This window comes from Trichosurus vulpecula, chromosome 3 (assembly GCF_011100635.1).
Source record: "Trichosurus vulpecula isolate mTriVul1 chromosome 3, mTriVul1.pri, whole genome shotgun sequence".
NCBI lineage: Eukaryota > Metazoa > Chordata > Mammalia > Diprotodontia > Phalangeridae > Trichosurus > Trichosurus vulpecula.
This window is the reverse complement of record NC_050575.1, coordinates 259,745,415-259,758,174: the sequence shown is the minus strand read 5'-3', so window position 1 is coordinate 259,758,174 and position 12,760 is coordinate 259,745,415. Positions and strand designations below refer to the sequence as shown.

At 39.6% G+C, this 12,760-nt stretch overlaps 1 protein-coding gene across 1 annotated transcript; it reads left to right on the top strand.

Annotated features, from left to right (window-relative positions):
• The first annotated feature begins 10,470 nt into the window (after positions 1-10,470).
• Positions 10,471-12,061, top strand: LOC118845026 (high mobility group protein B3). Its single transcript, XM_036753050.1, has one exon. It carries the CDS (start codon positions 10,565-10,567, stop codon positions 11,168-11,170), a length of 606 nt encoding a protein of 201 aa, XP_036608945.1. The 5' UTR covers positions 10,471-10,564; the 3' UTR covers positions 11,171-12,061.
• The last annotated feature ends 699 nt before the right edge of the window (positions 12,062-12,760 follow it).

The window sequence follows — 12,760 nt, the reverse complement described above, 5'->3', positions numbered from 1 at the left end:
GCAGAGGTTCTTAACCTGACGCCTATGAGCTTAAAATTGGTTTTTTTTTTTGACAAATGTACTTCAACACAATTGGTTTCATTTGTAATCTTACACATTTTATTTTATTGTATCATTTATTTTGTGCAAAATATGCACTTTGTTTTATGCATCCTATTTGAGAAGGAGTCCAGAGGCTTTACCAAAGGTATCCATAACTCAAAACAGGCTATGAACCCCTGGACTAAAGGATCTCTGAGGTTTCCTTTCATCTTTAAATCCTATGACATTGTGAATCCTGCGATTGTGTCTGAAAACTACAGTGGACTATACTTAGGCAGAGCCTGGGATTCTGATGGATCTGGGACCCCAGGGCCAATTGATACCTACTCTGTATAACACAGCAGCTCCCAAGAGCACCCTAAGAACAACTATTCTTTATTCAGAGTGTTTTCTCCTCTGGCACTGCGGGATTCCCTCTCTGTTCATCCCCAGACGACTCAACTCCTTGGAATAAACTCCAATGTCTCTGGGCTGACTTCCCAGCTCCCTTGCTGATCTAAGGTCATTAGGCTGACTGGGCTGGATTATCTTTGAAGTTTTCTGATGCAGAAAGTTATTTGTTTCAGAAAGAACCATTGCTATTTAGAAAAAAAGCAATGGCTTAAAGAGCTTACAGATAATATCCATCCTCTCTTCCTTTGCCCTCTTCAATATGGGTCTATGGGTCCTGAAAGACATTGAGCAGGAGAAAATGAAAGAAAAACAGGATTTTTCAGTGCTATCTCCCTGTCATATCCAATATCCTCATGTAGCATTTTTAATAATAAAAATGGTAATCATTTATATAGCTCCTACTATGTGCTAGGCACTGTGCTAATATTACAAATATTTATTTGCAATATTATTTCATTCAGTCCCCACAACACTGTAAGGTAGTTGCTATTATTATGTCCATTGAAAAGAGAATGGGGAAAACACTCAGTGAGCTGGCAGATTTTTGTCAACCAACTTGCCACTATTCCTTTCTCATAACCAAGGATGCCACCTCTCCTATTTACCTATTTTGTATCTTAGTTATCTGTATATGTGCCAATCTCCCTACTAGACTGTTCCATGGGGTGAGAGACTTTTTATTTTTTGCCTTTGTTTACCCTTGTCTCAGAAATTCCTTTCTAACACAAAAGGCCCAGATATACTCTGAAAACAGCTCACTTCTCTGGATTGCCACACCAAACTAGGGGGAATTTTATAGCTAATATTATTCTAACTGAAGTCACCACCTTCCCCTTACAAGCACACAGCTTTACAAAGCTCAGGAGTTGAAAAGTTTTATTTAAAAGTTAGTAGATACAGACAAGACTCACATCTGAACCCACAGACAGTAATAACACCTCTGATAAGCATCCATCGAAGAAAGATATAGACAGTTTCTTTGACATATTACTTCCCTGGACTGAGATGTGGTTGGCAGTGGTTATTATTTGTTTATCCTTCACAGTTCCTCTGTCTAGTCACTTCCTGCAACTGTCCTTCTCTCCCAGGAGATGCTATGAATTACTGCTCTTCTTCAGGGTCCCTCCTCCCCTGTTCTTCTAGAGCTCTTTCCCACTCTCAATAGGCGGTGGGTCTGTCACTGTCCTATTTGTCTTCTGAAGTTCCGGCTTTCTGACATGCAACTCTGATTCAACACTCTCTACAATTCAACTCTCTTTCAGAAGGTGGTGCCCATGTCCCACCTACTTTGGGCCACTCTCTACCCACCATTCTCACAGGATCATATACAAGGTGTCCCAAAGTTTTAATAGTTTGAAACTGTACAAAGACTTATGAAACATCTGGTATGGAAAGCTAGAAGGAATCAGCTTGGTTCTCCTCCAACAGATGACATGTATCTCCTTTGCCAAAGAAACTCACTAAACTGGCCTATATGGAACAATTTTCTGAGTGTGAGTGTGTGTGTGTGTGTGTGTGTGTGTGTGTGTGTGTGTGTGTGTGTTTAAACTGGACCTGTGATTTCATTGGTGTTGGTAACTCTGTGGGGAAATACCTTCAAGCGATGCAGGCCAGCAACTGTTTGATCACTTAGTGAGTTGCCTGTTAAATTGTGAGGTTAAGTGACTTGGTGGATGTAATAGCTAATACTGAAACTACAGAAATACAGAAAAGGGGTGTAAATCCAAGTCTTTCTGACTCTGAGACCAGCTGTCACTCTAGCTTAAAAAAAAACATATCACCATTGCCCCTAAGGTTTCTTTTGTATAGTTTTCATAGACCTAACCCTTGTACAGTAGATTTATGGAGAGGGGGAGGGGAGAGGCATAGTTATGGAAATTTCTTTTTCTTGTAAGGCTCTAGTGAGTTTCTATCTTCCTCTTCCTATCCAAATTATGTTATGGTGAGATAGTACTTTTCCCCTACCTCTCTCCACCAACACTCCCTCATGTTGGTTCTTAGAGTTTGAAGGAGCATCTCAACTCTGAGTCTTACACACACACACACACACACACACACACACACACACACACACACGCACACACACACCCCTAGTTATTCCAGTTACCCTGGGGCTAGTTTATAGACCTCTAAAAGGGAGAAGACAAGTTCAAATCTTTCTACTCTCAATGCAGATGCCCCCTCTAGAGAGGAGGAGATTTCTAGTCCCAGAAACATTTGTAGCTCTCCCCCCTCCATGCTGAGCAAAGAGTGCCAATGGCACATGCTTCTTTTAATACTACAATCATTCTTTCATCCATGCAGATTCCTAATTCTCCACAAATTAGCAGATAACCTTTATGAAATGCTGTAGCCAGGAAAATTTCTTAACCTGGTTGATACCCTGGTCATGCATCTGGTGACAATGTTCTCTGCACTTAAATAGACTAGTACTCAGAAGACAGATGCATAATCCATCACCAGGCTGCACTCAAAGCCTTTTCAGCTTGGTAACATCTGCCAGAGCTGGTGATTCAATAGCACAGCCCAAGGGAGCCCAAAGTCATCTCTACTCTAGAAAAGGAATTTAGTGGAGGCTCAGTACACACACACATAGCATTTATACATATACACACACCATATATAATAGGCTATGCATCATAAATGTGTAAGGATGTGAAGGCTTTGCAGTGATACGTGTGTATGTCTAATACACATATATGTATATATACACACATCCTTATATAGTAGGCTATGCATTATAAGGATGTGAAGGCTTAGCAATGACATGACAACAATATGTGTGTGTCTAATATACATGTATGTATACTTACATACATTCTTATATAGTAAACTACGCATGATAAATGTATAAATGTGAAAGCTTCTCAACGTTACTGTCTAAGGAGGTAGATAACTCGCTTCTTCTCGTCCAATATTTCTGGTGCTCTCTGGAGGCTTATCAGAGGATCTGGGTAATTTGCATGACCTGAAACTATTTGTCAAGAGGCATGATGGAAGTGGAATTTTAAAAACGGAAAGGTTTGGGAATGTTGTCCTTTTGTGCCAGGAGGATTTAGGCAGGTGTGATAATCACCTGGCAAATGAATTACCTGCATCTTGAAGTGGGATGGGGCGGTGGCAGGGAAGGAAATCGGAGAGGGGACAGGAAAAGATTTCTGGAAGTCTCACAATTGTCTTCAGTGAACAGATAGACGGAAGCTGTCAGATTGTTTGTCAAGAGAACTGAAGCATGTATGACCTGCCCAAGCTATGTGGCCCAAGGTTGGGGCGGGGCCAGTTTCATTCTAAAAGAAATGGCTACATTTTGCTGCAGAAGTACAGAAGGTGCAGTGGGGGCAGGGCAGAGCTTCAGCAAATGGGGAAAAAACGCTCCACAGAGCAGCGGCAGTACGTAGAAAGGAGCAGAGAACAAAAACAAAGGGTGGAACATCAGCTTGTGGAGAAGGAGGTCATAGGATCAGAGAGCAAGAGTTCCTCCCATGTTTGGAGCCCCAAATGCAACATACAGAAGAGAAAACTGAGTCTCAGAGATGTTCAGTGACTTGCCCAAGTTCACACTAAGTGGTATTGTATAGCAGGGAAGCATCAGCCATCAGCTTTGGAGATGGATGGAGTTTGACAGATGACGGCCGCAGAGACAGAAGCAGCGTATGGCAGAAGCGGAGGATTTCAGCCTTGGAAGGCAATAGCAGAGGGCAGAGCCTCAGCAGGTGACGGTGACAGAGGTGGAGAAGCAGGGGCAGAAGTGGAATGGAGAAGCAGCTGCAAGGGAGCTTGGACACCATGCAAAGAACAGTGGGAGGTGGAGCTGACTTCAGCAGCGAGGCTCAGCTGGTTGCTGGGAGACAGTTGTGAGAATTCAGACAGAGGAGGTTTTCCCAGCTGTGAGACAAGACAGACAGTATGGAAGCAACCCTTCTTCACCTTGGAGCCTGAGTTTCTCAGGGATTTGTTTCCTTCTCCCAGTAGCACATAAAGTTGTTTAGGGCCGGGAAAGGAAACCCTTTTATGACTGGACACTGAGAATGATTGTGTAACTTTATTTCCATTGTTATTTACCTAACTATGTGACTCAGTTTGTTTCATGGTTCCTGCCTGCTCTGTTAGTAGAGAATACACCAGATGGAGACATGAAATTAATATTGGCCCTAACATTGAACCTAATTACAGAGCTGAGCATAATACCTATTACAAATGAGTGAATGAATGAATGACTGTTGATTTGAATTCGATGCTACCTCCTGCATGCATGCATTTGAAGACTTTCCAAGAGCCAGGTAGAGAAGTTAAGAGGCCCTACTGCCTAAGTCTTCCTTTGTTGTTGTTGTTCAGTTACGTCCGATTCTTCATGACCCCATTGGAGACTTTCTTGGCAAAGATATTGGAGTGGTCCGCTATTTTCCTTCTCCATCTTATTTTACAGATGTGGAAACTGAGGCAAACAGGTTTAAGTGACTTGCCCAGGGTCATGCAGCTAGTAAGTGTCTGAGGCTGGATTTGAACTCAGGTCTTCTTGACTCCTGGCCCAGCTCTCTATCCACTGGGTCACTTAGCTGCCTAAATAAAGTCTTCCTTTATTTCAGAAATTTATTTCAAGATTCTTCAGAGAAAGCTCAGAGCAGCTTTTTGCTTCACCCGGATATCCTTTCATCTCCTTGAGGAATATTCTATAGTATGCCTCCCACTCCTTCAACTCTTATATCCCCTCTCAAAGTGAATTCTGTCCCTGTTCCATTAAGAGGGAATTGTAGTGGAAAAAGCCCTGGTCTTAGAGTCATCCTTCATCTCAACACAACAAACATTTATGAGATATTATAAGCAGGGTCCTCAATCAAAGAAAACCCAAATTTGAGTCCCATCTCCAATACTTTACTTCTATGTGACCCTGGGAAAAGACCTTTTTCTCTTTTTTGGAGGGAGGAAGGTAGGGTAATTGGGGTTAAGTGACTTGGTCAAGGTTATGCAGCTAAGTAAGTGTCTCAAGTGTCTGAAGTCGGATTTGAACTCAGGTCCTCCTGACTTCAGGGCCGGTACTCTACTAACTGTGCCACCTAGCTACCCCAAGACTTTTTTAAACCTCTTTATTTCTCAGTTTTCACATTTGTAAAATGGGAGTTATACTTGTAGGAAAGTAACTAGTAAACCTTAAAGTGCTGATTTAATGAGGACTGTAATTATTATTCCTTTGTCCCCAGTCCCTAGATTTGGTCTTTGATTCCCAGGTAACCTTGGCTCCAATGATCTGGTCTGCCAGGCCACTGCCCAGAATGAAGCCTTCTCTCTTCCTTTAGCATTCAACCTTATCTTAGCCATCTGTGCCAAGACCTTCTGTGAATCCAATTGGAATAGGTTACCTTCTTTCTCTGAAAGCTGGTTTGAATTTGCAGGGCTTTGATTATAAATATAGCTGATACCACACTAGTAAATTTTGTTCATATGTGCACTGAGAGAGGAGGTACCCACATCGATGAGCATAGAAACCCACTGAGGTCCTACACGTGCTCCATCCTCGCAGGGAAGGTGGGGGATGGTGGTTTTAGAACTTCAGAATCATAGAACTGTAGCACTAAAAGTTACCTGAGAGATCATTATTATAATAACCCTTTTATTTTATAGAGATAAAACCTGACTGGCCCAAGGTCATACAATAATTAATGGCAGGGACAGTGCTAGAACCCAGGTCTCTTGACTCCCAGTCTAGTAATCTTTGCCCTGTAACTTCACCACTTTTTTGTTTAAAAAGGTGAATAATTCAAAGACTGCGAACGTCCTTTCTGATGCTGAGAGTCTACAATTCCATCCAGGCTTAGAAACTACAGATATCTTAGCTGTCTGGAGTTTGATATATTCCTTCCTATGTTTGCTCAACAACTGATTTAGTGACTGGTCTCTGTTTCAAATCAACAATTCACAATTCTCCGTCTATTGGTTGGTTCCTTGACACCTGGAGAAAGTCAACCCCAGGTGAACAATTGACTGCAGATAATTTCTGATATGGAACAGTTGTGTTTATATATAGATAGATTAGATAGATAAGTAGATAGATTGATTGATAGATGGATAGATAGATAATTGAAAATGTAATCTCAAATTTAAAAAAAGCTCTAGCTATTCATACTTTTACAATCTCAGTCAGTTCAAAGATGTGATCTTCTTGGAAAGGCCAGAGTATTTGTAAGCATTAAACCATGATGCCTCTTTTGTGAAACTATGAATATCATAAAATCTGTGTTTCTCCTTTGCTGTTTCTCTGGAAACATATGGGGGCTAGGTTGTAAAGTAGATAGAGTGCCAGACCTGGAGTCAGGAAGTTCTGGGTTCAAATCTAGCCTTGGATACTTACTAGTTCTCTTCTATTTCCCATCAGACCTGGCACTTTGAAGATGAGCAGCTCCATCAGTTAAGTTTGAGACACTGCAATCAATGAAGAGCAGAGACACATATCCTCCAGTTAGACACAGACACAGAGAGACAGTCACTCAAAGCAGGAAACAACTTCAAAAATGGTGGTGGAAGGGAAGAGAAATTTTCTGGTGGGACATGATGGAAGCAAAATTCAATGAGTTGGTCAGCTACCATTTATTAAATCAAATACTGTACTAGGTGTTGAGGATAAAATGGCAAAAATGAAACATTCCTTGAACTCAAAAATTTTATATTCTATTAAAGGAGAAAAATAGGCATATATCAGTATATGTAAAATAAATAGAAAAAGAATACAAGGGAATTGGAGTGGAGGATTCACTAGCAATAGGAGGATCAGGAAAAACTTCCCTTAAGAAGTAGCATTTCAGCTGGTCTTTGAAAGAAACTAAAGCACCTAAAAGGAAGAGGTGAGACATGCATTCCAATGATAGAGGACAGCCTGTGGAAAGGCATGGAGATGAGAAATGGAATGTTTTGTATAAGGAACAGTAAGGATAGTTCAAATGGAACATAGCAATGCATTAAGGGTACCAATGTATGATAATCCCAGAAAGATAGGTTATAAAGAGCTTTAAATGCCAAACTAATTTGTATTTGCTGCTAGATCTTTATAAATTCAACAGTTGTGACTATGAATGTGAATATGATGGACATTATCATAAGATGGAGGAATGACAGAATAGATCGAACAGAAAAATCCAAGAATAGATTGTTTACAAGAAACACATTCAAAGCATAGAGATTCATAGAAAGATAAAATGAGTTGGAAGAGAAGATATGACTGCTGGATAAAAAAAGGGAAGCTGATCATAATATCAGAAAAGAGTAATAATAATAATAATTAAGAAAAAAGAAATAGCAAAACTAAATTATGCTTAAAGGCACCATATATAATTACAAATATTAATTATATATTCATATATATATACCCACACACATATATGTGTGTGTGGGTATATATACACATACACACATATACACATACCTAAGTAATTAAGAGCTAATCAAACTACTCCAAAAACTAGATAATAAAACAATAATTGTTGATCACTTCAAGATGCCTCATAAAGAACCAAGCAAACCCAACAGAAAGATAAACAAGAAAGAAATTAATGATAAGACTAGAATTATAGAAAAAAATTAATATGACAAATGTTTGAGGAGCCTCCCAGGCTCAAACATGGTTAAAAAACAAACTACCAATGACCATATAAGAGAATATCTCAAATCACTAATATTCAAATTGATTCGGGCTTATTCAATTCTGATATTTCTATTCATGCTCCATTTGATTAGCAAATATGACAAAAGATGAAAGTGTCAACGTAGAAGGGATATAGGAAGACTGGCAGACTATTGTACTATTATTGGTGGAACTGAGACTTGAAATAACCATTCTTGGAAACTATATACAATTATGTGAAAAAGTCACTAAACTGTACATATCATTTGACCCAGCAACAATAATATTGGGCCTCTACCTCAAGGATGTCAAAAACAGAGAAGAAAATTGCTTATATACACACAAATATGTATAGAAGCACTTTTTTTGTAGTAGCAAAGAACTAGAAAGAAAGTTGGCAACCATCAACTAGGGAATGGCTGAATAAACCATGGTATAGGCCTATATGGAAATACGTAAGAAAACAAATTTGTAGAATTTAGAGGAACTTGGGAAAACTTGCATGAATTTATGCAGAACAAAGTAGCCAGAGCCAGGAGAACAAAATACATTAGAACAACAATCACATGCTAAGTGAGGGGGGCAGAACCAGGAGATCATCATACACGATTACAAACACACGGTATCTGTAAGGACTAATTTTGATAGCTTTGACTCCTCTCATCAATGCAAGGTTCAAAGACAGCTCCAAAAGACTCACAACAGAAAAAGCTATGCACATCCAGAGAAAGAATTATGGAGTCTAATGCAGATTGAGGTAAACTTTTTACTCTCTCTTTTTTTTTTTGGTTTTGCTCCTCCTTTCTCATGATTCATTCCATTGGTTATAATTCTTCTTTACAACTGGACTACTATATAAATAAGTTCAATGTGAAGGTATATGTAGAACCTACATTGGATTACATGCCATCTTAGGGGGCCGGGAGGAGGAGAGGGAGGGAGAGAAAATTTGGAACCCCAAAACTTGTGGAACTGAGTGTTATAAACTAAAAATAAAAAATACATTTATGAAAAAAGATTTGATCCATAAAAGTGTTTGTATATTTTATATTTTTTTTAAATTTCTTTTTATATCTCTTCATTCTAAATTTTGGCAGTAATATAAAGATTATTTAATGAATTAACTTGATATCCTACTATTTTGATGAAATTATCACATAATTTATTTTTTATTTCTGTCTGATTATGAGACTAGAGCATTTTTTAAAATTTTAATTTCACAATCACATATACAAAGAGAAAGTTTCCATAAACAATGTTTGAAAGGAAAATAGAATTATATGTGAAAAATCAAGTTCTGTTATATCCAAACTGTTATAAGTATACAATAAATATGTTATTTTCAAAAAAAAGAACCATAATCACATAAATGAAAACAACTAATGACATCAGAACTCTATAAATGGAGAGACTAATCCTAATTTCAGAGTACTGACTTTGAAATATGCCTTCTGATTCTCAGAAGAGAAGTGGTAGATGAATTTTGCAGAATGAGGAATATGTTTTCAGATATGATCAATTTGTTTTGGGTGGTTATTTACTTGCTATATGGAGGGTTCTAATGGGGTTGGGAGCATAAGTTTAAAAAAACCAATAAATATAAAAATTTTCAAAGAGCAGAAGTGTGCATCCAAACCCCAATATTTTCAGTGGGAATTGATTACTCTAGTGAGAAGCACACTACCCAGGCACCACTTTGGGGAGAGAGAAGATAAACAGGATTGATTCGTCATGAACTGACCTAGAGTGGAATTTGTATCTACAGAAAATATTAGTTTTAAAGAACCAACTTATGCTTTAGGAACATACTGGTCCCTGCTCTAGGGCCTGATCCATGAGGAAATGGTTCTTCTGAATAGACTGCCCTGCTTACCCCCTCTAGACTAGGACAAAACTTTGATACTTCTTCCTACTTTAATCTCTAGCGATCTAAAGTTCTTTTCTATCTGAATTCCCTGGTTGTTTCTGGTCAAAATTACCTCCTGCTAGCCATGGCTCTAACCAGCTAGGATGGTATCCCCCTTGCATGACCCTTAGGTCAGAGAGAGGAGATAGGAACAATCTTGTTTTATCTCTGTGTCCTCAGGTCCTCCCCTCTTGGTTGACACTCAAGATCAGGAAACAGGGAACAACTTTCTCCCCTCCCCCACTGACCCATTTTGGGACAGTAACCAAGCTATCCTGGGCTGATGGCCCGCAAGGGGAATTGCCTGACCCAAATCTTCTTCGCCACATCCTTCCCTCCACCAAACCTCCCCCAGGAGGCTCTTGTATACCCAGGCTGCCTCATTTTTTCCTGTCTTTCAGTAGTTTAGGCAATCACTTCCTCATGAGTACACATATTCTCTTTAACCCTCTCTGTCCTTCTCATCTCTTTCAACTCCTGCCCAATTTCTACATAAAAAGTTCATCCCCCCAGGCGGCTCTCGTGGAGTCAGCTAGCGCGAGGTTGGGGGAGTGCTTAGCCGAGCGTCGTGCCCTGCGCTGCCCAGACTGGCGAACAATACAGAGTTCACCATGGCTAAAGGTGACCCCAAGAAACCGAAGGGCAAGATGTCTGCTTACGCCTTCTTTGTGCAGACTTGCCGGGAAGAGCATAAGAAGAAGAATCCAGAGGTTCCTGTTAACTTTGCAGAGTTTTCTAAAAAGTGTTCTGAGAGGTGGAAGACTATGTCGGGGAAAGAGAAATTCAAGTTTGATGAGATGGCAAAAGCTGATAAGGTACGATATGATAGAGAAATGAAAGACTATGGACCAGCAAAAGGTGGCAAAAAGAAGAAGGATCCTAATGCACGTAAACGGCCACCGTCTGGCTTCTTCCTGTTCTGTTCAGAATTTCGTCCCAAGATCAAGTCTACAAACCCTGGCATATCCATTGGGGATGTGGCAAAGAAGCTTGGTGAAATGTGGAACAATCTGAGTGACAATGAGAAGCAACCTTATAATAATAAGGCAGCCAAACTGAAGGAGAAATACGAGAAGGATGTCGCAGATTATAAGTCGAAAGGGAAGTTCGATGGGGCAAAGGGGGCGGCTAAAGCTGCCCGGAAAAAGGTAGAGGAGGAAGACGAGGAGGACGAGGAAGACGAGGAGGAGGAGGAGGATGAAGAAGATGACGAATGAAACTGTACCATATTCTGTCTCCATGTGAATACCATAGAGTAGGGGAAACACCTTTAAATGAAACACCTCTCCTTTGTGATGGTGTCGATTGCCCTCATTAGGCTTAATTGGCTTCTGATCACATAACTTCTCAAAAGTGCTTCTAGATAGACATTGTAACTGGTTTACATGAAGTGGCCATGGGTATCTCGGAGCACCCAGAAACTGTATCAAAGTTGTACATAATTCCAAACATTTTTAAAAACGAAGAGGCGTTCTCGTGTTCTCCTCACTCTGTGCACTTTTGTCGTTGGTATAAAACAAAAGCATTTACAAATGTTTTCAGGCATTATTTTAATTTGTAAGGTGGTGTTTAACTATATGGTTATTGGCTAGAAAATTCTGGGTTATAAACTGTACATATCTATAGTTTGTAAAAACAACAAAAAACCCCACACCCCTAGACAGATTCTTGGGGTACAGGCTTGAAGGGGGCATGAGGCTCATCTGCCTTTCCTAGGGGGCTGCGACCCAAAGCCTACACCATGAGGGTAGATTGCAGATACACTGCAGTGGGTGTCCATTTAGCTTAAAAGTTGTCTTTCTGTATATATAGTAAAATAGCACCCAGCTCCCATTCTTAGGTGTCACAAGAGGGGGGTGGGGGTCAGCTGGCATGAGAAAAGTGTCTGGATTTTCGGTTTTCTTTTAGTTGAAGTGCAGTAGTTTTAAATCGAAATTGTAGAGCTCTGCCTTGTATCAGTCAAACAGAAAGCCAGGGCAGTGGTGCAAGGGAAAAAAAAAAACAAAAAAGTCTGTTCTTAAACACAATTTGGAACCTTTTGGGGTTTTTTTTTGTATGTTTAGAATGCTGAAATGTCTTTTGAAGCAAAATAAACAGTATTACACTTTAAAAAAAAAAGTTCATCCCCTTTTCTCCACCTGTTCCCTTTTACCTCCTCTTTGTTACATTTGTGAGCCCCAAATAGAGTCTAATCACTTCTGATAAGAATAATACGGTGAAACCCCCATGCTAAGGAAAATAAAAGAAAGTCAAGAGTTTGAAGAGAAATTTCATACAATAAATACCAATACCATCAACTTCTAAAGCCCTTGAAAGTTATTTGAGAATCTCCATATCTCATCTATGCATCTGTCCTTGTCTAATTAAACCTAACTTTCCTCAGCCACCAGCATTCAAAGGAAGTAAATAAGCAAATTATTTCTTATTCAATATTACTGTTTTCCTATTTTTTATACACGTACGTGGTGTCTCCTTCCAGTAGAATGTAAGCTTCTCGAGGGCAGGGACTAATTTTTCTTTCTTTGTATCCCCAGTGCTGGTTGATTGATTTAATTTATTGCTACGATTCGAGCATTATTGTTGTTTACTATTCTTTATTTAAAAACATGTAGTATTTCATAGGCTTTTGCATATAAGCTTGAGAGCCTGGCCATTTATAGTATTGGAACTAAAAGACGTTTTCCTATTTAAAAACAAAACAATAACAACTTACAAATGTACTTCTAGAGCTGACCTGGAAGTCGGGAGACCTTGGTTCTAATCCCAGCTCAGCCACTAGCCAGTTCTGTGACCATTGGCAAGTCATT